The 22,457-nt window shown below is 41.1% G+C and overlaps 1 protein-coding gene across 1 annotated transcript; it reads right to left on the bottom strand.

Moving 5' to 3' along the window:
- Positions 1 to 10,407: 10,407 nt before the first annotated feature.
- Positions 10,408 to 14,131, bottom strand: NEFL (neurofilament light chain). The gene is made up of 4 exons (XM_075855428.1): positions 13,050 to 14,131; positions 11,621 to 11,745; positions 11,161 to 11,450; positions 10,408 to 11,043 (listed from the first exon to the last, which is right to left on the bottom strand). The coding sequence occupies exons 1-4, from the start codon at positions 14,079 to 14,081 to the stop codon at positions 10,931 to 10,933; spliced, it is 1,560 nt and encodes a 519-aa protein (XP_075711543.1). The 5' UTR covers positions 14,082 to 14,131; the 3' UTR covers positions 10,408 to 10,930.
- Between the last annotated feature and the right edge of the window lie 8,326 nt (positions 14,132 to 22,457).

Genomic DNA, 22,457 nt, shown 5'->3' with positions numbered 1-22,457 from the left:
CAATAACTGCAGTTGCAATTCAGAATTTCATCAAGATGGCTTCAGGCTTCTTTAGCTAAGTTTTTTTTTTACTAAAATAGTACATGTGGGGTTTTTTTATGGCTTTTTTGTGGTGTTTTTTGCAAATAGTGTGTTTTACTACATTTGTTTTTTTAGGTGCCGTTTTTTTCACATTGCTAATCATGAGATTCAAAGATTCTGTCAGGCAAAAATTCCTCTTTGCAACACATGATTTGTTCTGAAAAAAAGCCACAAAAAAACGCCTTTAGAAAACGCAATATTTTTTTGAAGAGGCAAACCTATGGAGATCTATGGAAAAAAAAACACCTAAAAACTGCTTAAAAAACACCGTCAGTCTTGCTTCAATTTTGAAAAAAACGCCACTGACCCAAAAACCGCAAAACAAAAAAGTCCACCTAAGTGAATGGGGCCAAGTTGCAATACCAGACACAGCCATAGACAACAGTGACGCTGTTTCCAGAAATAAAGCAGACACTTTCTTCTAAGCTTAGATACCCCCTTTGTATGCCCGCCCCTTCCATGGGCACAGAAGTTCAAATAAATATCTTAAGAGCGCATTTCATCTACTTGGATCAAGATGTCTCTGCAGTAATGTTTCTAAAGTTGATGACCACAGTTTTTGAGGCAGGACCCATAGTGTGAAGGGGATTTCTGGGCCAGCATCAATCTCAAAAGGAGTTTTCTAATGAGATGAACCCTTTAAATGTATGTTGTTGCCACACAATGGTCAACTGGGGGCTAAAGAGTGACAACTGCAGCTCTGGGTACAAAAACCGAGTAGTCATCACTGCCCTCCCCCATACATCAGTGAGGGGAACTCAATTCTTGTTGCCTATGGGTTGCGTCTGGTATTGCATATAAGCTCTATTGAAGTAAATGAGCTGAGCTGTAATACCGCACACAACCTGTGGACAAGTGTGGTGCTCTTTTTGGAATGAAGCAGCTGGGTTTTTCTAATCCTGGACAACCCCTTTTTAAGTAAAAATATTATCCAGTATGAACTCTCCCAAATTTGTCAAAACAAACATTTTCTCCAATGATATTTGCATCTAAACTACCATTGTTAGACAAAAATTGGGTTTTGTTGTTGTTAACCCTATATCATTGTGCTGCAGAATCAGCAGGATTTCCATAGTAAGGCATCATGCACATGGCCATATACTGCTCTGGACAACCTCTGAATTCTACGGAGTCATTATAGGGCACCCATATATTTTTATGGGCCCTACTGTACCTCCATATGACTCCAGTTTTATACATATTCTGCATGAATCCAACAGAAAAAAAAGTGACATGGTCCCTCAGAGTCCATATTATGGAGCTATAACCCCATAATACGATGTGGCATGGAGCACCATACGGCAGCACATGAAGTGACTCCGGCTCCCTGGTACAGAGCCACAGGACTCCATGCGCCTTCAGACAACCTCCTACGCGGCTCCACCTCATGCATGAGGCGCAATGAGGCATGATAAATCATCGCTCAGCAGACCGCTGTCAGCCCTTATTCACCCGGTATCATGCACGTTTGGCTCCTCTGAGCGCCCATGTGTTTACTGTGTGTGTTGTGTTTGCCTATGGATGTAGACACATGAAGTTTGAGAAAGATTTATTTTTCATCCATTAACTGTGCCCGTTTCCTTTTTAATGGCACTATAGATTGGCCCGGCCGTCTACTCTGCCTATCCCTCAGCCCAGCCATAATCACGACCGGAAGTAAAGAATATGGCTGCCCTGTGGCATCCATTCTATTCTCTGAGATTGCTAGGAAGAGATGCCATTTGACAGATGCCCAGTGCACTGGTAGGGAAGGAGCGGCTGTAATTTGACAGCTGCTTCCTTCTTTGTTGCTTATTGTAGCAGCGGAGCACACAAAGCTTTTTGTTCATGCACTGATGTTGTTTGTTTGACAGCCGCTCCATTCTCTGGGATTAGAAGGAGCAGTTATTACATGACTGCCGCTCTGTTCTATAATAGGAAAGAAGGGGCTACTGTTTGACCCTTTTTTTGTCTTTTAGCAAAAACACTTTGAGATAGGACCTGTCAGTCCCTTTTGGCATCTTGCTCTGATCTTAATATATATAATATGCTGAGCATTAAACAACAAATCATCCCACCATTAAAAAGGTGGTGACCAGAATTAGAAAAATATGTCTGCTTTCTTCCAGAAACAGCGTCACTCTTGTCCATAGGTTGTTTGTAATATTTCAGCTCAGCCTCATTCCCTTTAACGAAGCTAAGTTGCAATACCACCCACAGCCTACAGAAAAGAGTGGCGCTGTTTTGGGGAAAAAGCAGCCATGTTATTCTATCTATGTTGTCCAGTTTGGAGAACACATTTTCTTATACACTTTTAGGGAATTCTGAGTTAATAGAGGTGGATTCTTTTTTCTGGACTTTCATAGCTTGGCCAGAGGGGAGAAAGGTTACAAAGAGCTTCTCCTGTTCTGGAGGACTGGACCTGTCCTGTCTTATACAGACAACCCACTGATATGAATAGACACAGGGCCGGCGTCAGCACCCGGCGAACACGGGCAAGTGCCAGGGCCCATTACCTTTGGGGGGGGCCCACTTGGCTGCCGGGTGCTGACGCTGCTAACGCTGCAGTCATGGCTCCCCCAGGAGTGGAATCCCCGGCCAGGGCTCCTGGACAAGCCCCAGACAGTGGCATAGCTGAAGCAGCAGCACTGCGATAAATCAATCTAATACATTGCTGGGCAGGCCCGCCCACCGTGCCGTCCAGCCAATCAGCCTGCTTCTAGCTGTTTCCCTCTTCCTCGTGACCTAGAGAGAAAGGAATGGCTACAGCAAGAAGTCACCGTGTGCGTGTCTGCTCCTCCCCCGCAGTACGAGCCGCAGTGTCCGCGGTTACACAGCTCAGGAATTCTACTCCTGCTGCTCTCTGACCCCTACACCAGCTGTATGAAGGTCAGGGGCGTAGCTAAAGGCTCATGGGCCCGGGTGCAAGAATTCAGCTTGGGCCCCCCTACCCCTCCCCAACACCACCATCATCATCAGACCCCTGCGCGCGCCTATGCCCAGACGCCTTGCCCAACAGCCCCCATAGTATAATGTCCCCACACAGTATAATGCTCCCATAGCTGCCCCCACACAGTATAATGCCCCATAACGTATAATGCCCCCCATAACAGCCCCATACCGTATAATGCTCCCCATATCAGTCCCCCATACAGTATAATTCCCCCATATCAGCCCCCATGCAGTATAATGCCCCCCCCCCCCCCCGGCAATATCAGCCCCCATGCAGTATAATGCCCCCCTCCGGCAATATCAGCCCCCATGCAGTATAATGCCCCCCCCCCCCGGCAATATCAGCCCCCATGCAGTATAATGCCCCCCATCTTACCAGCCCCCATGCAGTATAATGCCCCCCATCTTATCAGCCCCCATACAGTATAATGCCCCCCTCCGGCAATATCAGCCCCCATGCAGTATAATGCCCCCCATCTTACCAGCCCCCATGCAGTATAATGCCCCCCATCTTATCAGCCCCCATACAGTATAATGCCCCCCTCCGGCAATATCAGCCCCCATGCAGTATAATGCCCCCCATCTTACCAGCCCCCATACAGTATAATGCCCCCCTCCGGCAATATCAGCCCCCATGCAGTATAATGCCCCCCATCTTATCAGCCCCCATACAGTATAATGCCCCCATATGTGCATAATAGAAAAATAACATAATTACTTACCTACCCCCGTTCCCACGTCGGGTGGAGGATCCTTCGCCTCCTCCGGTGTGTGCTATGAGTGACTCAGCGCAGGCAGGCACGATGATGTCGCTCCATCCCGCCAGCCTGCGTCGAGCCACTCAGGGCACAGGGAATGCTGGATCAAGGCGATGTCAGCTCCTTGCTCCAGCATTGAATGGAACCGGGACCTCGGGGGGACGCGACCCACAGTGTAGGGATGTCACGATACCAAAATTTGGACTTCGATACCGATACCTCGTTTACTTTGCCAACAGTAATAATAAAAAAAAAAGTTTTCGTTTTCTGATGTGAGGCACATGGTGTGATGAATTTTGAATGTGCCTCACATTAATAGTAATTAACCCCATCATGTTTCTCTGTCATAATGGGTTAATATGTAAGGTAGATGATGGGGTTAATTACTATTAATGTGAGGCACATGGAGGTTAAATTCATCATCGCACCACACGCCTCACAATTAGGCCCCATGCACACGACCGTAAATAACCTCCGTTTTTGCAGACCGCAATTGCGGTCCGCAAAAATGGGCCCATTCACTTTCATTGAGTGCGGACGCATTTTCGTAGCGCTACGGATGGGTGTTCGTGCCGTAGAAATGTTCCGAAAATTATGGAACATGTCCGTTCTTTTGCATTTTGCGGGCCGTGTTCCCATACATTGTATGGGAGCACGGCCCGAAAATGCGGGTGGCAGTCGGCGACCGGCCGTGCCCACAATCGCGGGCCGTGATTGCGGGCACGGTCATGTGCATGGGGCCTAAGTGATAGAAAGCAGTTTTTATTTTATTTTTTTACAGTGTACACATCATAAATGATGCAAAAAAATAGTTGTGCCGGTTATTACGGCCGCGCCAATACTGAATATGTATATTTTATGTATTGAGACTTATTTTAATGTTTATTGTAAAAAAGGTGAATGTGTATTTTTTTTTATTTAACATTACTTTGTTTTTACTTTATTTTTAAACTTTAATGTACTGGCCTATATCTATATTACAGTACATTAGCCTGTGTACAGATAGTACACAGGCAGTTGTTAGGACATACCTCAGTATGCCCTAACAGGAAATATGGTAAGACAGCCCTGGGGTCCTTCAATAGACCCTGGGCTGTCTGCCCATATATGGTATGTCCCTCGATCGCGTCACAGGGATTCCCTGTGACACGATCCAAGGGGCATCCCCTCTTCTAATTTTCCCATGAATGCTGCAGTCTACTTTGATCGCAGCATTCAGGAGAATAGCGGCGGAGAGGAGAGGTTTCTCTGATCTCCGCCATTATAGAGCGGGGCTGTGGCTGTGTAATACAGTCATTGCCCCGCTCCTGACAGGAAGTGCACGCGCGGTCAGCATGAGGTGATTCGGCCGGCGCTGCACTAATGAGCGGCGGTTCAGGCATTGAGGACAGAACATGGGGGTGTTTTGTAGCGCGCCCGCCATGTCCTGTCTTCAGTGCCGCAGATCATTAGTGTAGCGCCGGCCGCATCGCATCATCCTGACGGCGCGCACATGTCAGGACTCAGGAGCGGGGCAGTGACTTTCTTACACAGCCGCAGCCCCGCTCTCATAGTCATGTGTTACTATACTGTATTGTGTTGTATTTTGCAGTTTGCGGTGGAGAGAGGAGGGGGGCTGTGATTTAACGCCCCCCCCCCCCTCCCCACCGCAAACAGCACAATACAACACAATACATTACAAGGCATCACAATACATTACAATACATTACATTACAACACAATACATTACATTACAACACAATACATTACACTGCAGCTTACCTGGAGTCCTCCGCACCGACTCTTCCACTGCTCTGTCTGGAAGACGTGTCACATAACTAAGTGTGCCATGTGACTGTAACCAGGAAGTGCCGGCCTCACGGCACAGAAGATTTATTTAGGAAACATGCTGTATGGCAACGGGGGCCCGTGGGTCCCCCAGGCTTAGGGGCCCGGTCGCAACTGCGACCGCTGCGACCCCTATAGCTACGCCACTGATGTAAGTAGCTACTATTAACTCCTTCATTGTGTATGTCTGTCATGCTGAGCAGTGACCTCACAGCTGACTGTTTAGCATAACAGAAAAAGTATAAATACATATATCTATCTAATATCTATCTATCTATCTATCTATCTATCTATCTATCTATCTATCTATCTATCTATCTATCTCATATCTATCTATCTCATATCTATCTATCTCATATCTGTCTGTCTATCTCATATCTATCTATCTATCTATCTATCTATCTATCTATCTATCTATCTATCTATCTATCTCATATCTGTCTGTCTATCTCATATCTATCTATCTATCTATCTATCTATCTATCTATCTATCTATCTATCTATCTATCTATCTATCTATCTATCTATCTATCTATCTATCTATCTATCTATAATACATCAATATATAATGAAATACACATGCACTCACTAACACACACACATGTATATATATATTTATATAGTAAATCCTTTCAAAATACGAGACAGCACACCTTGATAGTGAAAAAAGTGGATTTATTCACCACATGCGACGTTTCAGCCCTACTCCATGGGGCCTTTCTCAAGCAAATATATATATATATATATATATATATATATATATATATATATATATATATACATATATGTACACATCATGTTTAGTATCTACATTCGCCAAATATGCCAGGAAAATCTCCCAATCCATATGGTGGTAAACATCATCTACAGGTCCCATATGCATTCCTATATAGTGAAGTCAGTGGCACCTCCTGGAGCTGAATTCCTAGCCAGAGCGTTGGCCTGGGATTCCACTCCTGAAGAAGCCCCTGACATCACTACCCATACCTGGACAGTGACCTCGGACTCCTCCTGGAGAGGAATCCCCAGCCAGAGTGTCGGCAATGCTCTGGCTGGGCATTCCACTCCTAGAGGGAGCCCCAATGGCGCCATCTACAAGGAGGGGGGTGGGACCACCAGGGAGGGGGCTGTGTAGCATTATCAGGGAGGGGGGCTTTGTGGCACTAGGGGGGGGGCTGTGTGGTGCTACCTGGGAGGGGGGCTGTGTGGCACTACCTAGGTGGGGGGCTGTGTGGCACAATCTACAGGGGGCACTGTGGCACTATCTACAGAGGGCACTAAATATATGGGGGCGCAAAATGGGGGCCTAACTTCTATATGAGGGCATAAACAGGGCCTAACTTCAATATGGGGCACAACGCTTTCTGCCATTGTACTGCGCGAGTCCCCCGCAAAGGGGCCCACTAAGTTTGTTTCGCCCAAGGGCCCACATAAACCTGGAGCCGGCCCTGAATGGACACTATGTAATACCTAATTTCCCCTGTTGTGGCGCTACAGGGAAAGTGAACTCTTACTGCCAGGTTTCCCCACAGATTACTGCTCATCGCTGGGGGTCTCAGCAGGAGGACACTTTGTGATTAATTTATTATCAAGGGATTATTTCGAAAAGTAGGGATTGTCCAAAGCGGTGTACCCCATTAAATAAAGGGTATTTTAGAGGAAAAAGTCCTTTATGTGTCCAGCTAGAGTTTGTCTCATATTATAATTCACTCTAGTTACGTAGCCAAGCGTTTTACAGTATAAGTAATGGGTTTTGCCTCCTACAAAGTGTCTTCCTATTATTAATTATGAACAAGAAGAACGATACGTCTCCCCATTTTTCCACTTTAAAGTGTCATTCTGTCTAATTACTATTCATCCTACGTGATTCCCAAGCAACAAGGCGGTTCAGATTATGTTACATAAGTGACACTCGTACTGTGATTAAAGAGCTGCATTGGGACATGGCGGAGAGATTGAAAACGTCACAACCACCGCTCTGACGGGAGCTTGACTCACCTCCCTTCCTCCACTATACAGTTTCATGGTCCTAAATTAATAAACCATTGGGGAACATGACCCCTCTCTCAGATATGTCCCACTAAAGTCAAGTCCCTTGGTTGAGAAATACCAATTTTATTAAATTGAATGGGGCTATGGCCAAAATTTACAGTTTGATAAAAAGGTCAAGGAAGGATCTTCCGGTGAAGGGGGGGGGGTTAGAAAATGGAGAGCAATCTGTCTAGATTTTTCAGAAGATTGGATGGCAGCTCTGAAATCCATATGTAAAATTACCCATAATCGCTTGTTAAATCCATTTCAGTTATTTATATTTTACTCCAAAACTACTTTTTTCATGGGGTATCAAAGCCGATTCACATTGCCCCCGCTGTATGACCTCATCGGTGGATTTAATGGATCTTCTCTGGTGGCTCTTGTAGTTGGGATGCCCCTCCTCTTCTTCTTCCCCCCTAATGGATCTTCTCTGGTGGCTCTTGTAGTTGGGATGCCCCTCCTCTTCTTCTTCCCCCCCCCCCTGGTTAGCTGAATTGGGGGGTTAAATTAAGGGTGGGAATAAGTATAATGATTTTTGTTGATAGATTTTTTTCTGATTAAATGGTATGTAATTGAAGAAAATAATAAAATAATAAAAATAAATATAAAAAAATATATACATTTTAATTATATACATATGTATATATAAGGCTATATTTTTCTCTATGCCTTGATTACAAATAAATGGGTCCAGTACCTTTAAAGATATAATAAACTGGGCACACCAGAGCAAACAATTCTGAGGGTCCACCCATTATCTATACAGAACACGTGTGCACTTTAAGGCTGGATTCACATGAGCATGTCCGGTCCGTAATGGACGGAACGTATTTCGGCCGCAAGTCCCGGACCGAACACACTCCAGGGAGCCGGGCTCCTAGCATCATAGTTATGTACGACGCTAGGAGTCCCTGCCTCGCTGTGGAACTACTGTCCCGTACTGAAAACATGATTACAATACGGGACAGTTGTCCCGCAGCGAGGCAGGGACTGCTAGCGTCATACATAACTATGATGCTAGGAACCCGGCTCCCTAAAGTGTGTTCGGTCCAGGACTTGCGGCCGAAATACGTTCGGCCCTTTACGGACCGAACATGCTCGTGTGAATCCAGCCTATGGGTAACGTTGGTGTCAAATAAGCACTGGGACATAAAAAGTAGTGCAAAAATATACTGCATTGTGATAGATACATATATATGTGTGTGTGTGTGTGTATATATATATATATTATATATATCTATATATATCTATAGATATATATATCCAACGTATTCAATGGAGCGGCACTGTGAACAGGATTCTAGATACAAATTGAGGGTGCTCAGCTTTCAAGTCTAGGTTTGACCTCCAAATCTGGACTTTTAGCAAAAAATAGTACAAAAAGAGCTGCACTCCAATAGACATAAACAAAATATTTTTTTTTTTATATATATATATAATGTAAGGATGAATATCTTATTCTGGAAATAACACAGCAAGTAATAGCCCGCAGCAGCAGGATATCAGTAGGGTCCGAGTGGGTCAGTGGCGGCTTCTTTCTCCTCTCGCTCACATAGTTATTACTGTTTACTGTGCTTAGATCTTTCATGTTCATTGTTTTTTGTAAATGTGCCTAATATGATTGTTTATAGACGTATTAGCTGGTCTCTCGAGAATAGTGGAAAAGATGGAGGCCTTACTGGTTAAAAGTGCTTTCATATCATGCCATATATTATTACTTTGTAGAGTAGCCTTTAATGAACCCAAGGGACACTCCAGGCACAACTGAATTATTCCTAGCGCAGGGCCTAAGGGGGAGGGGGAACTGCTTGATACAGATTTTCTCCTGGTGTTTTTTAATCTCTGTGTCATGCTCCGCCCCCTTTAGGCACTAAACTAGGCATAACAGTTTTGCCTGGAGTGTTCCTTTAATATCGGTAAAAACAGGAGTTTCTTCATAATAAAAAAAAGTAGGAAATCTGTGAGGAATTAATATGCCAAGATTTCAGTTTCAGGATTGTTCTATGAGAGTATATAGACAGAACATAGGTTGCATTCAGCTGATGGATTTACGGGGTAACAATGGTGAATTTTCAGTATTATCAGAATACTCCTCTTTGCGAAGGGGATTATACTGTTACAAAGTATATATTAAGGGATTGCCATTTAAAGGGGTTGCCCACTTTGGACAATCCCTTTATGAAGAGTCCAACAATGATAAGTTGATCTCAGGGTGTAATGCTGCTGGGACCCCCAGCGATCAGTGATAATCTGTTGGGGATCCCTGCAGCAAGTGTTTCATTCCGCAGCAGCACCACCACAGGAGAAATTAAGAATTACACAGTTCCCATTTAAATCAATGGGTTGTCCATGTAATGCACGGTCAAGCTATGTCCTCCAGAGTGAGAGACGCTCTTTACTCTGGATAATAGACTAGGGTTAGGAGTACTTGAACATGCACACACTTACAATGTATCTTGCCTTTAAGAATGTATTATATTCTCAACCTGTGTCTTTCTATCTTTCTCCCCAAAACCCCACAAATGGTGTTTCTTATACTTAATTAAATACATAGTGTAAGTTCTGTTCTCCTTGATATTTCAGTGAAACCTCTTGGAGATGACCGCACAGAAATTGCATTGAAAGTGGTCTTCTAGGGGGGTGGTCGACTCAAAGAAGATGGGCTATATGCATAGTATATGGTGGAACAGAAAATCTGGTCTGGATAAGGGGGTGGTCCTTTGGAGAGGTTTCACTGTACATAGGGTGAGAAATAAAGACACACGCTATGACACACTTTCAGTTTGCTGACTTGATGCTGTTTTGCCTCTTTATTGCGATTACAGGACACAGTTCCACAAAAGCCGCCCAAAAATTCATTAGCTGCAGCTCTCCATTGCCTTGCAGTCAGCAGTGCCCAATGATAGGGTTAAGGTGCAACACTGTGATCAGAAGTAACCACCCAAAAAAAGAAAAAGATTTCTCCTTTAAATCAGACTGTACAATTAATATTCTCCGATTTAAAGGGGAAGACATGGGTATTGCTATGGACTTTTCTGCTGGTTGCATGGTAATGAAAGGGTTAAAAAGAGAACTATGTCATAAATTAACCCTGCTGTAATGAGTGGAAGCTCTGGGTTCTGGACTCACCTGTAGTAACCATGCACAACCTGGGGAAGCTGGCCAGGGTGGGGTTGGGACTCTGCTAAAAGCGGGAGGGTCCAAATCTAGGCATGGAGGGCAACACAACCATAGAGGTGTCTAGGGGGGCTTTCTGTTAGCCATAGGGAAATTAGGGTATTATAAGTGAGGAGCACGACTTATTTTTTATCTTTGGTTTCTTCCTCTTCTCCTGCCTCTTCAGCTTCTTCTTCAGCCTCTTCTTCTTTATCCTCTTCTTCTTCTTTACCTTCTTCTTCTTCCTCTTCTTCACCTATGAGAACATTTACATATAAAAAGGAGAGAGCTGACTATAACAGACTTCGATGTGCCCAATGGTCGCCCTAATATAAGAAAAAAATGACTATTATATCTCTGCAACAAGACTAACCTTCTTCTCCTCCCTCTCCGTCCTCCTCAGCTGCTTCTTCTTCTTCTTCTTCTTCTGGTTCTGCTTTGGCCTCTTCTGCTCTGGAGGATTCGATGGTTTCTTCTACATCCAGCTGTTCTTCTTGCACATGGCTAGCATAGTAGGTAGGGAATGAGCGTGAGGACATATATGAACTGCTCTGCAGGCTGTACGCTGATCGGCCAAAGATAGGAGCGCTCTGTGTGTATCCACTTGTGATGGCTCCAACACCGGAGAAACACAGCCTGGTCTCTTCCCCCTCAAGTAACTTTCTGCATAAAAACATACAACAAACTCAGAAGACACCAGGGATATAAAAGAGGACGGAGATACAACTTTTTGTTGGTTGACATTATATATACCAGCTATAAATTATGACTATACTCAAGAGCTGACCATTTATGTCTCCATAACCATGACTCTAACCAGTGCAGGTGGATACCTGTATGCAGCAATCTCTATGTCCAGTGCCATTTTGACATTCAGTAAGTCCTGGTACTCTTTGAGGTATCTGGCCATCTCACTTTTTGTGTTCCTCAGCTCATCCTCTAATCTGTTGATGGCATCCTGTGGGTGGGAGAAGAACAGATAAGAAGAGCAGTGCCAGTATGAGATTAATCCTAGTCTGTCTCTAAGTACCTGAAATTCATTGCCAGGGCATTCTGTGTACAGCACTGTAGACTATGTAGGTGCCATATCCTTAATGAGTAATAATGAGGAAAATTAATCCAACCCCCTAAACTCTAATTTTTACACTTTTCCAAGAGAACCAAAGCAAACAGTGATCTTATTAATAAATATAGATTAATATCTGTAATGATACAACATAACAGTATCCAAAATTGCTGTTATCCGAGCCGTACCTAGACCCTCTGTCCCTGGGGCAAAGATTTTATTTGCTGCCATGTATCTACAGTATATACTATGGACAAGGCATACTGGCTTCATGGTGCCCCTCTTGGCACCCAGCACTAGGGGCACATGCCCAGCTTGAAGCCCCCCAGCTACACCCCTGGATATAATCTACATTGTTCTCCTGCATCGAGAGTAAACTTGAAATACTACAGATGTGTCCACGCTTATCTTTGCTTGAATTTGGTTAAGGACGACAATGTCTCATGAAACCGTTTCGATACAGTATCGCGACATGCTAGCAAAACCCTCGACAGGCTGCAAGCCACATCATAACATGGGGCGGCCACACAGATATATATATATAGCATAGACATCTCTTGATAGAGTATTGCAAAATCATTTATTTTTTTTCAAGCTGGATACAAAGTTGTTCCTATTATGTGGCTGTGACTTTAAGATGACACAACAAATTCTGTGAGAAGGAAGAGGATTGTGGCCACAAGAAATGTTTGCCCCCTTGGGGCCCCCCAATCATTCCCAATATCAAGGACAGAAGTATCTTCTGCTCTGACCTGCCCATGGTGCTGAACTCTCCACCAGCGGTCACAGATGTAGTCCAGAACTGTTAACAGCTTTTCATCATCTATTACTTCACAATGTAAATTGATTTAACTTCATATCCCTTCCCTGCCCCCTTGGTGCCCCCCTGTCATGCCCACAGCGTTCTTCAGGATTGAGGATCTGATGAATTACTATCATTTTAACCCTGCAACTCTCATCATCTACCAATATACAGGGAGAAGTTATTTAACCATAGTTTTCTCTGCCATCTTGGTGCCCTTTAATCGTGCCCTTCATTTTATAGAGGACTGTGCCCCTGCAGATCTGAGCTGTCTACCATGGTGACTTTCCATCTGATCATCCAGACAAAGATTTAACTATACAACTTAATAACTATGTGATGTATCTCAACAATCACTACCAGATAATAAAAATGATCCCCACCCCCACAGTACCTGCATGCCGTCAATCTCCCCGCTCTGCTTGTCCTCTATCTCCTGGATCTGCCTCTGTAGAGAATCATTGACTCCTCGGCAGGCGTCGATCTCCAGCGCTTTGGATTTGAGTAGTCGCCGACTCTCTGACACCTCGTCCTTGGCCACCCGCACTGCGTCTGTATTGCGCGCAGCGCTCTGCGTCAGGACAGTAAATCTAGACTTGAACCACTCTTCAGCAGACTGCATGTTCTTGGCTGCCAGCTTCTCATACTGTGCCCGGATATCACGTAGGGCAGAGCTCAAGTCTGGCTTGGACACATCGACCTCGAGTGAGATTTGAGCATACTGGACTTGCGATTGCAATTGCGCCAATTCTTCCTCATGCACTTTCTTCAGGAAAGCTATCTCATCCAGCAGGCTATCCATCCTCTTCTCCAGTTCTACCCGTGCTAAGGATGTCATATCTGCCTCCTTCCTAATCTCTAACAGCCTGGCCTCTGCGTCTTCTCGGCTCAGCGCTTCCTCCTCGTAGCGCTCCTGTAGCACCCGCAGCGCTTCTTCCAGGCGCTCCCGATCATTGCGCATGGTCTGGCGGTCTCCAATGGCTTCTTCATGGGCTATGCGCAGTTCCCTCACCTCGTGCTCGTAGAGATCGCGCAATCTGGACGGCTCGCTGTGTTTTTGGCGCAGTAGCAGCAGTTCAGCTTCTAGCACCTTGTTGCGCTTCTCCAGCTCGTGCACCCTCTCTATGAAGTTGGCGAAACGATCGTTCAGGTCCTGCAGCTGCGCCTTTTCCTGGGTGCGGACTATTTTAAGGTCGCTGCTAATAGCGGCCACTTGGGTAAGGTCCAGGGAGTCAACGCGGGGCATGAAAGTGGATGATGAAGAGGAAGAGGTGGCATAACTCCTGCGCACTGAAGAAAGGGCTGGGGAATAGCTGGTCCTGCTGGGCGACGCATAGCTGCTGCGGATGTGTAGTCGGGGACTGCTCTCCACCACCCTGCGCTTATAGGAGGTGGTGTAATAGGGGTCGTAGCTGTAGGAGCTCATGGTGCAGGCTGGGCTCAACTCTCTACTGCACACCTACTTATAGGACAGGGGGAAAGTGCTGCGCATGCGCACCAGCTCATCATTCAGCACCAGGGACAGCAGCCAGTTCACATTCCCAGTATCCCGGCTGCCCCCGTCCCCCTGCAGCCCCCATAATAACTATACAGCTCTTCTGTGCCCAATCCCGGATATATTACAATATGTTTATTGCTATTAGGCTATAACATCATCTTTTTAACCCCTTTAGGTGAATAACCACGCACTTTAAAAGGCTGGTGGTTACTGCTCCCCCTGCTGGACCCAAGTGGTATGCTCCTTTTTCTCTGAGTTTGGTCTTAGTACAGATGTAGAAATGCTAAGTTGGTCGTTTAGCACAGAACCTTGTGTTGCAACACAATACATTTTAGTGCAGTTCTTCATGGGAATTGTTTTAGTGAACGTCTAGAGAGTGAGGAAAAATAACTGCAACCAAAGCTGCATTAGAATGGCGCTGTGTGATCAAAGGACTGCGGGTGGCGCAGCTCTACTGCATCTGTGCACAATGCCAAGTATGAGAAGGAAGTAATATACTTTCAAGTAGGATATATTTGTTTAATTAAAAGTTAATGCAATAGAACATATAGAATAGACAGACAGACAGACAGACAGACAGACAGATAGATAGATAGATAGATAGATAGATAGATAGATAGATAGATAGATAGATAGATAGATAGATATGAGATAGATAGATAGATAGATAGATAGATAGATAGATAGATAGATAGATAGATAGATAGATAGATAGATAGATAGATAGATAGATTGAAGATAGATAGATAGATAGATAGATAGATAGATAGATAGATAGATAGATAGATAGATAGATAGATAGATAGATAGATATGAGATAGATGATAGATAGATAGATAGATAGATAGATAGATAGATAGATAGATAGATAGATAGATAGATAGATAGATAGATAGATAGATATGAGGTAGGAAGATAGATAAATAGATGGATAGATCGATATGAGATAGATGGATAGATGATAGATAGATAGATAGATGATAGATAGATAGATAGATAGATAGATAGATAGATAGATAGATAGATAGATAGATAGATAGATAGATAGATAGATAGATAGATATGAGGTAGGAAGATAGATAAATAGATGGATAGATCGATATGAGATAGATGGATAGATGATAGATAGATAGATAGATAGATAGATAGATAGATAGATAGATAGATAGATAGATAGATAGATAGATAGATAGATAGATAGATAGATAGATAGATATTAGATAGATAGATAGATAGATAGATAGATAGATAGATAGATAGATAGATAGATAGATAGATAGATAGATATTAGATAGATAGATAGATAGATAGATAGATAGATAGATAGATAGATAGATAGATAGATAGATAGATAGATAGATAGATATTAGATAGATAGATAGATAGATAGATAGATAGATAGATAGATAGATAGATAGATAGATAGATAGATAGATAGATATTAGATAGATAGATAGATAGATAGATAGATAGATAGATAGATAGATAGATAGATAGATAGATAGATAGATAGATAGATGTATTTATACTTTTTCTGTTATGCTAAACAGTCAGCTCTGAGGTGACTGCTCAGCATGACAGACATACACAATGAAGGAGTTAATAGTAGCTACTTACATCAGTGGCGTAGCTATAGGGGTCGCAGCGTATATACACTACCGTTCAAAAGTTTAGGGTCACTTAGAAATTTCCTTTTATTTAAAGAAAAGCATTAGAAGGCTAATGGATGATTAGAAAACACTTGAAAACCCTTGTGCAATTATGTTAGCACCGCTGTAAACAGTTTTGCTGTTTAGAGGAGCTATAAAACTGACCTTCCTTTGAGCTAGTTGAGAATCTGGAGCATTACATTTGTGGGTTCGATTAAACTCTCAAAATGGCTAGAAAAAGAGAGCTTTCATGTGAAACTCGACAGTCTATTCTTGTTCTTAGAATGAAGGCTATTCCATGCGAGAAATTGCCAAGAAACTGAAGATTTCCTACAACGGTGTGTACTACTCCCTTCAGAGGTCAGCACAAACAGGCTCTAACCAGAGTAGAAAGAGAAGTGGGAGGCCCCGCTGCACAACTGAGCAACAAGACAAGTACATTAGAGTCTCTAGTTTGAGAAATAGATGCCTCACAGGTCCTCAACTGGCAGCTTCATTAAATAGTACCAGCAAAACGCCAGTGTCAACGTCTACAGTGAAGAGGCGACTCCGGGATGCTGGCCTTCAGGGCAGAGTGGCAAAGAAAAAGCCATATCTGAGACTGGCTAATAAAAGGAAAAGATTAATATGGGCAAAAGCACACAGACATTGGACAGAGGAAGATTGGAAAAAAGTGTTATGGACAGACGAATCGAAGTTTGAGGTGTTTGGATCACACAGAAGAACATTTGTGAGACGCAGAACAACTGAAAAGATGCTGGAAGAGTGCCTGACGCCATCTGTCAAGCATGGTGGAGGTAATGTGATGGTCTGGGGTTGCTTTGGTGCTGGTAAAGTGGGAGATTTGTACAAGGTAAAAGGGATTTTGAATAAGGAAGGCTATCACTCCATTTTGCAACGCCATGCCATACCATGTGGACAGCGCTTGATTGGAGCCAATTTCATCCTACAACAGGACAATGACCCAAAGCACACCTCCAAATTATGCAAGAACTATTTAGGGAAGAAGCAGGCAGCTGGTATTCTATCTGTAATGGAGTGGCCAGCGCAGTCACCAGATCTCAACCCCATAGAGCTGTTGTGGGAGCAGCTTGACCGTATGGTACGCAAGAAGTGCCCATCAAGCCAATCCAACTTGTGGGAGGGGCTTCTGGAAGCATGGGGTGAAATTTCTCCCGATTACCTCAGCAAATTAACAGCTAGAATGCCAAAGGTCTGCAATGCTGTAATTGCTGCAAATGGAGCATTCCAAGACGAAAGCAAAGTTTGAAGGAGAAAATTATTATTTGAAATAAAAATCATTATTTCTAACCTTGTCAATGTCTTGACTATATTTTCTAGTCATTTTGCAACTCATTTGATAAATATAAGTGTGAGTTTTCATGGAAAACACAAAATTGTCTGGGTGACCCCAAACTTTTGAACGGTAGTGTATATATATATAGCAAGATTTCAATCAAGAAATAGTTACATATCCATAAAGTGGGTAACAATGTATAACCATATAGAATATTGGTACAGTGTAAGCCAAAACTACAGCAGTGTTTATAGTGATACATATAATGCATACAGAAGTCATTATGCAATATCCACCGACATCGTTCAGCAAACAGATATAGAAACAGTAGAAAATATCCTAATCCTTCATGATTCATAATAAACATCACCTGTGTAGATAAAATTACATGGAGGGAACTCACCATAATGGGACCGGCATAACAGATTAAACTACAAACCGCGCTAATCATGGCGTCCCTGGAGCGCTACTGCGCATGCCCGGTGAAAAGAATATGTCAGTCGTGTGTCACTCTCAGCACATGTGCAGATGGAGAAGACTCCACTCAGTGGCCATATTGGAACAGGGCATACCCTCAATATCGCTTATACAGCGAAAAAATGCAAGTGTAAACATTGAGGGAAAAGCAGGAAAATGCCATATAAAATATCTAAGTAATCGATTTATAGTAGAAGGTCTAAAGATTTATAATTGAGGGTCCATAATTCAGACCAAAATATATATTTAACCAATACCCCATAAGATGGTTTATATAAAAAATACCCAACACATGGGATCGCATCCAGAGTGATCCAAAACATTGGACCATCCTCCACTTGACTCAATATGGAGGAGAAAAAGAGACAACCCTATAGGTAACCAAAGAAAACACTTGTATAAGTGTGTACACAAACCCAACAGGAGCGCCCCATGTACTCTCCGAGGGAAAAAGTCAATCATGCCCGGGCAAAGAAAAAGCACATCAGGCACATGTGTAGTATATCCGTGTGCCTACAACCTCGCCACTCAATCCTGTAAAAGGGTAATAGCGTAAAAGGCCATTGTAAGGCCCATGAAAGGGTACCATAACAAGAGTTGGATCATATAGACACTCGGATGCCATATCTACTAAAGCCCACATTATTAGGGCTTAATGTGAAAAAGAAGGGGAATAAAGATTTATATCATCTCCTCCTGCTTATTCCTTATAGATTCAACTTACAAATCCTGCCTATATTGAACGGCAAAGATATTTATGTGATCACATTTCTGATATATATAGAGAAGATATTACTATTAGATATTGAACAGCAAAGATATTTATGTGATCACATTTCTGATATATATAGAGAAGATATTACTATTAGATATTGAACGGCAAAGATATTTATGTGATCACACTTCTGATATATATAGAGAAGATATTACTATTAGATATTGGAGATAATGATATTTATGTGATCACATTTCTGATATATATAGAGAAGATATTACTATTAGATATTGGAGATAATGATATTTATGTGATCACACTACTGATATATATAGAGAAGATATTACTATTAGATATTGGAGATAATGATATTTATGTGATCACACTTCTGATATATAGAGAAGATATTACTATTAGATATTGGAGATAATGATATTTATGTGATCACATTTCTGATATATATAGAGAAGATATTACTATTAGATATTGGAGATAATGATATTTATGTGATCACACTACTGATATATATAGAGAAGATATTACTATTAGATATTGAACAGCAAAGATATTTATGTGATCACACTTCTGATATATAGAGAAGATATTACTATTAGATATTGGAGATAATGATATTTATGTGATCACATTTCTGATATATAGAGAAGATATTACTATTAGATATTGAACAGCAAAGATATTTATGTGATCACACTTCTGATATATAGAGAAGATATTACTATTAGATATTGGAGATAAAGATATTTATGTGATCACACTTCTGATATATAGAGAAGATATTACTATTAGATATTGGAGATAAAGATATTTATGTGATCACACTACTGATATATAGAGAAGATATTACTATTAGATATTGAACGGCAAAGATATTTATGTGATCACACCACTGATATATAGAGAAGATATTACTATTAGATATTGGAGATAATGATATTTATGTGATCACACTTCTGATATATAGAGAAGATATTACTATTAGATATTGGAGATAAAGATATTTATGTGATCACACTTCTGATATATAGAGAAGATATTACTATTAGATATTGGAGATAAAGATATTTATGTGATCACACTTCTGATATATAGAGAAGATATTACTATTAGATATTAGAGATAAAGATATTTATGTGATCACACTTCTGATATATAGAGAAGATATTACTATTAGATATTGAAGACAAAGATATTTATGTGATCACACTACTGATATATAGAGAAGATATTACTATTAGATATTGGAGATAATGATATTTATGTGATCACACTTCTGATATATAGAGAAGATATTACTATTAGATATTGGAGACAAAGATATTTATGTGATCACACTACTGATATATAGAGAAGATATTACTATTAGATATTGAGGACAAGGATATTTATGTGATCACACTACTGATATATAGAGAAGATATTACTATTAGATATTGGAGATAATGATATTTATGTGATCACACTTCTGATATATAGAGAAGATATTACTATTAGATATTGGAGATAAAGATATTTATGTGATCACACTTCTGATATATAGAGAAGATATTACTATTAGATATTGGAGATAAAGATATTTATGTGATCACACTACTGATATATAGAGAAGATATTACTATTAGATATTGGAGATAAAGATATTTATGTGATCACACTTCTGATATATAGAGAAGATATTACTATTAGATATTGGAGATAAAGATATTTATGTGATCACACTTCTGATATATAGAGAAGATATTACTATTAGATATTGAAGACAAAGATATTTATGTGATCACACTACTGATATATAGAGAAGATATTACTGTTAGATATTGGAGACAAATATATTTATGTGATCACACTACTGATATATAGAGAAGATATTACTATTAGATATTGAAGACAAAGATATTTATGTGATCACACTTCTGATATATAGAGAAGATATTACTATTAGATATTGAAGACAAAGATATTTATGTGATCACACTACTGATATATAGAGAAGATATTACTATTAGATATTGAGAACAAGGATATTTATGTGATCACACTACTGATATATATATAGAGAAGATATTACTGTTAGATATTGGAGACAAATATATTTATGTGATCACACTTCTGATATATATAGAGAAGATATTACTGTTAGATATTGGAGATAAAGATATTTATGTGATCACACTTCTGATATATAGAGAAGATATTACTATTAGATATTGGAGATAAAGATATTTATGTGATCACACTTCTGATATATAGAGAAGATATTACTATTAGATATTGGAGACAAAGATATTTATGTGATCACACTTCTGATATGTATAGAGAAGATATTACTGTTAGATATTGGAGATAAAGATATTTATGTGATCACACTACTGATATATAGAGAAGATATTACTATTAGATATTGGAGACAAAGATATGTATGTGATCACACTTCTGATATATAGAGAAGATATTACTATTAGATATTGAGGACAAGGATATTTATGTGATCACACTTCTGATATATATAGAGAAGATATTACTGTTAGATATTGCAGATAAAGATATTTATGTGATCACACTTCTGATATATAGAGAAGATATTACTATTAGATATTGAGGACAAGGATATTTATGTGATCACACTTCTGATATATAGAGAAGATATTACTATTAGATATTGAAGACAAAGATATTTATGTGATCACACTTCTGATATATATAGAGAAGATATTACTATTAGATATTGGAGATAAAGATATTTATGTGATCACACTACTGATATATAGAGAAGATATTACTATTAGATATTGGAGATAAAGATATTTATGTGATCACACTACTGATATATAGAGAAGATATTACTATTAGATATTGGAGATAAAGATATTTATGTGATCACACTTCTGATATATAGAGAAGATATTACTATTAGATATTGGAGATAAAGATATTTATGTGATCACACTTCTGATATATATAGAGAAGATATTACTATTAGATATTGGAGATAAAGATATTTATGTGATCACACTTCTGATATATAGAGAAGATATTACTATTAGATATTGAGGACAAGGATATTTATGTGATCACACTTCTGATATATAGAGAAGATATTACTATTAGATATTGAAGACAAAGATATTTATGTGATCACACTTCTGATATATAGAGAAGATATTACTATTAGATATTGAAGACAAAGATATTTATGTGATCACACTACTGATATATAGAGAAGATATTACTATTAGATATTGAGAACAAGGATATTTATGTGATCACACTTCTGATATATATAGAGAAGATATTACCGTTAGATATTGGAGATAAAGATATTTATGTGATCACACTTCTGATATATAGAGAAGATATTACTATTAGATATTGAAGACAAAGATATTTATGTGATCACACTACTGATATATAGAGAAGATATTACTATTGTAAAGGATTTGCCAGGCACAACTTCTGTGTATACGCCCATAGGTAATCAGTCTGCACCTGAGTCTATGTCTCTGAGACTGACTCCATCTTCCAGCACTCAGGATGGCAGGCTTAGGAGTGGGAGAGCCTATCGCAGCCTGGCCAGACGGAGCTAGCTCCCGCCCTCTGTCTATTTATACCTGCCTTTCCTGTTCCTCCTTTGCTTGTGATTCTTCTCGTGTGGTTTCCAGGCCCAGCTACAGCTTCTAACTATTTGATCCTGCTCCATACTGACCCTGGCTTACTGACTACTCTCCTGCTCTGCGTTTGGTACCTCATTCTCTCCTGGTTTGACTCGGCTCGTTCACCACTCTTGTTGCTCACGGTGTTGCCGTGGGCAACTGCCCGTTTCCCTTAGCTTTGTGTACCCTTGTCTGTTTGTCTCGTGCACTTACTGAGCGTAGGGACCGCCGCCCAGTTGTACCCCGTCGCCTAGGGCGGGTCGTTGCAAGTAGGCAGGGACAGAGTGGCGGGTAGAATAGGGCTCACTTGTCCGTTTCCCTACCCCCATCATTACATAATCACAAGCCCATATACCTAGTCTACCCTGGTCCCTGACACTACTATGGACCCCCTTGAGACCCTGGCCCAGCAAATGCAGGGTCTCTCCCTACAGGTCCAGGCCCTGGCTCAGAGGGTCAACCAGCCTGACGCTGCCATGGTAGTACCCCTCACCTCAC

This window comes from Rhinoderma darwinii, chromosome 3 (genome assembly GCF_050947455.1).
Source record: "Rhinoderma darwinii isolate aRhiDar2 chromosome 3, aRhiDar2.hap1, whole genome shotgun sequence".
NCBI classification, from domain to species: Eukaryota; Metazoa; Chordata; class Amphibia; order Anura; family Rhinodermatidae; genus Rhinoderma; species Rhinoderma darwinii.
Note: the sequence above shows the minus strand (reverse complement) of the source record. Positions and strands in the feature narration are given on the sequence as shown.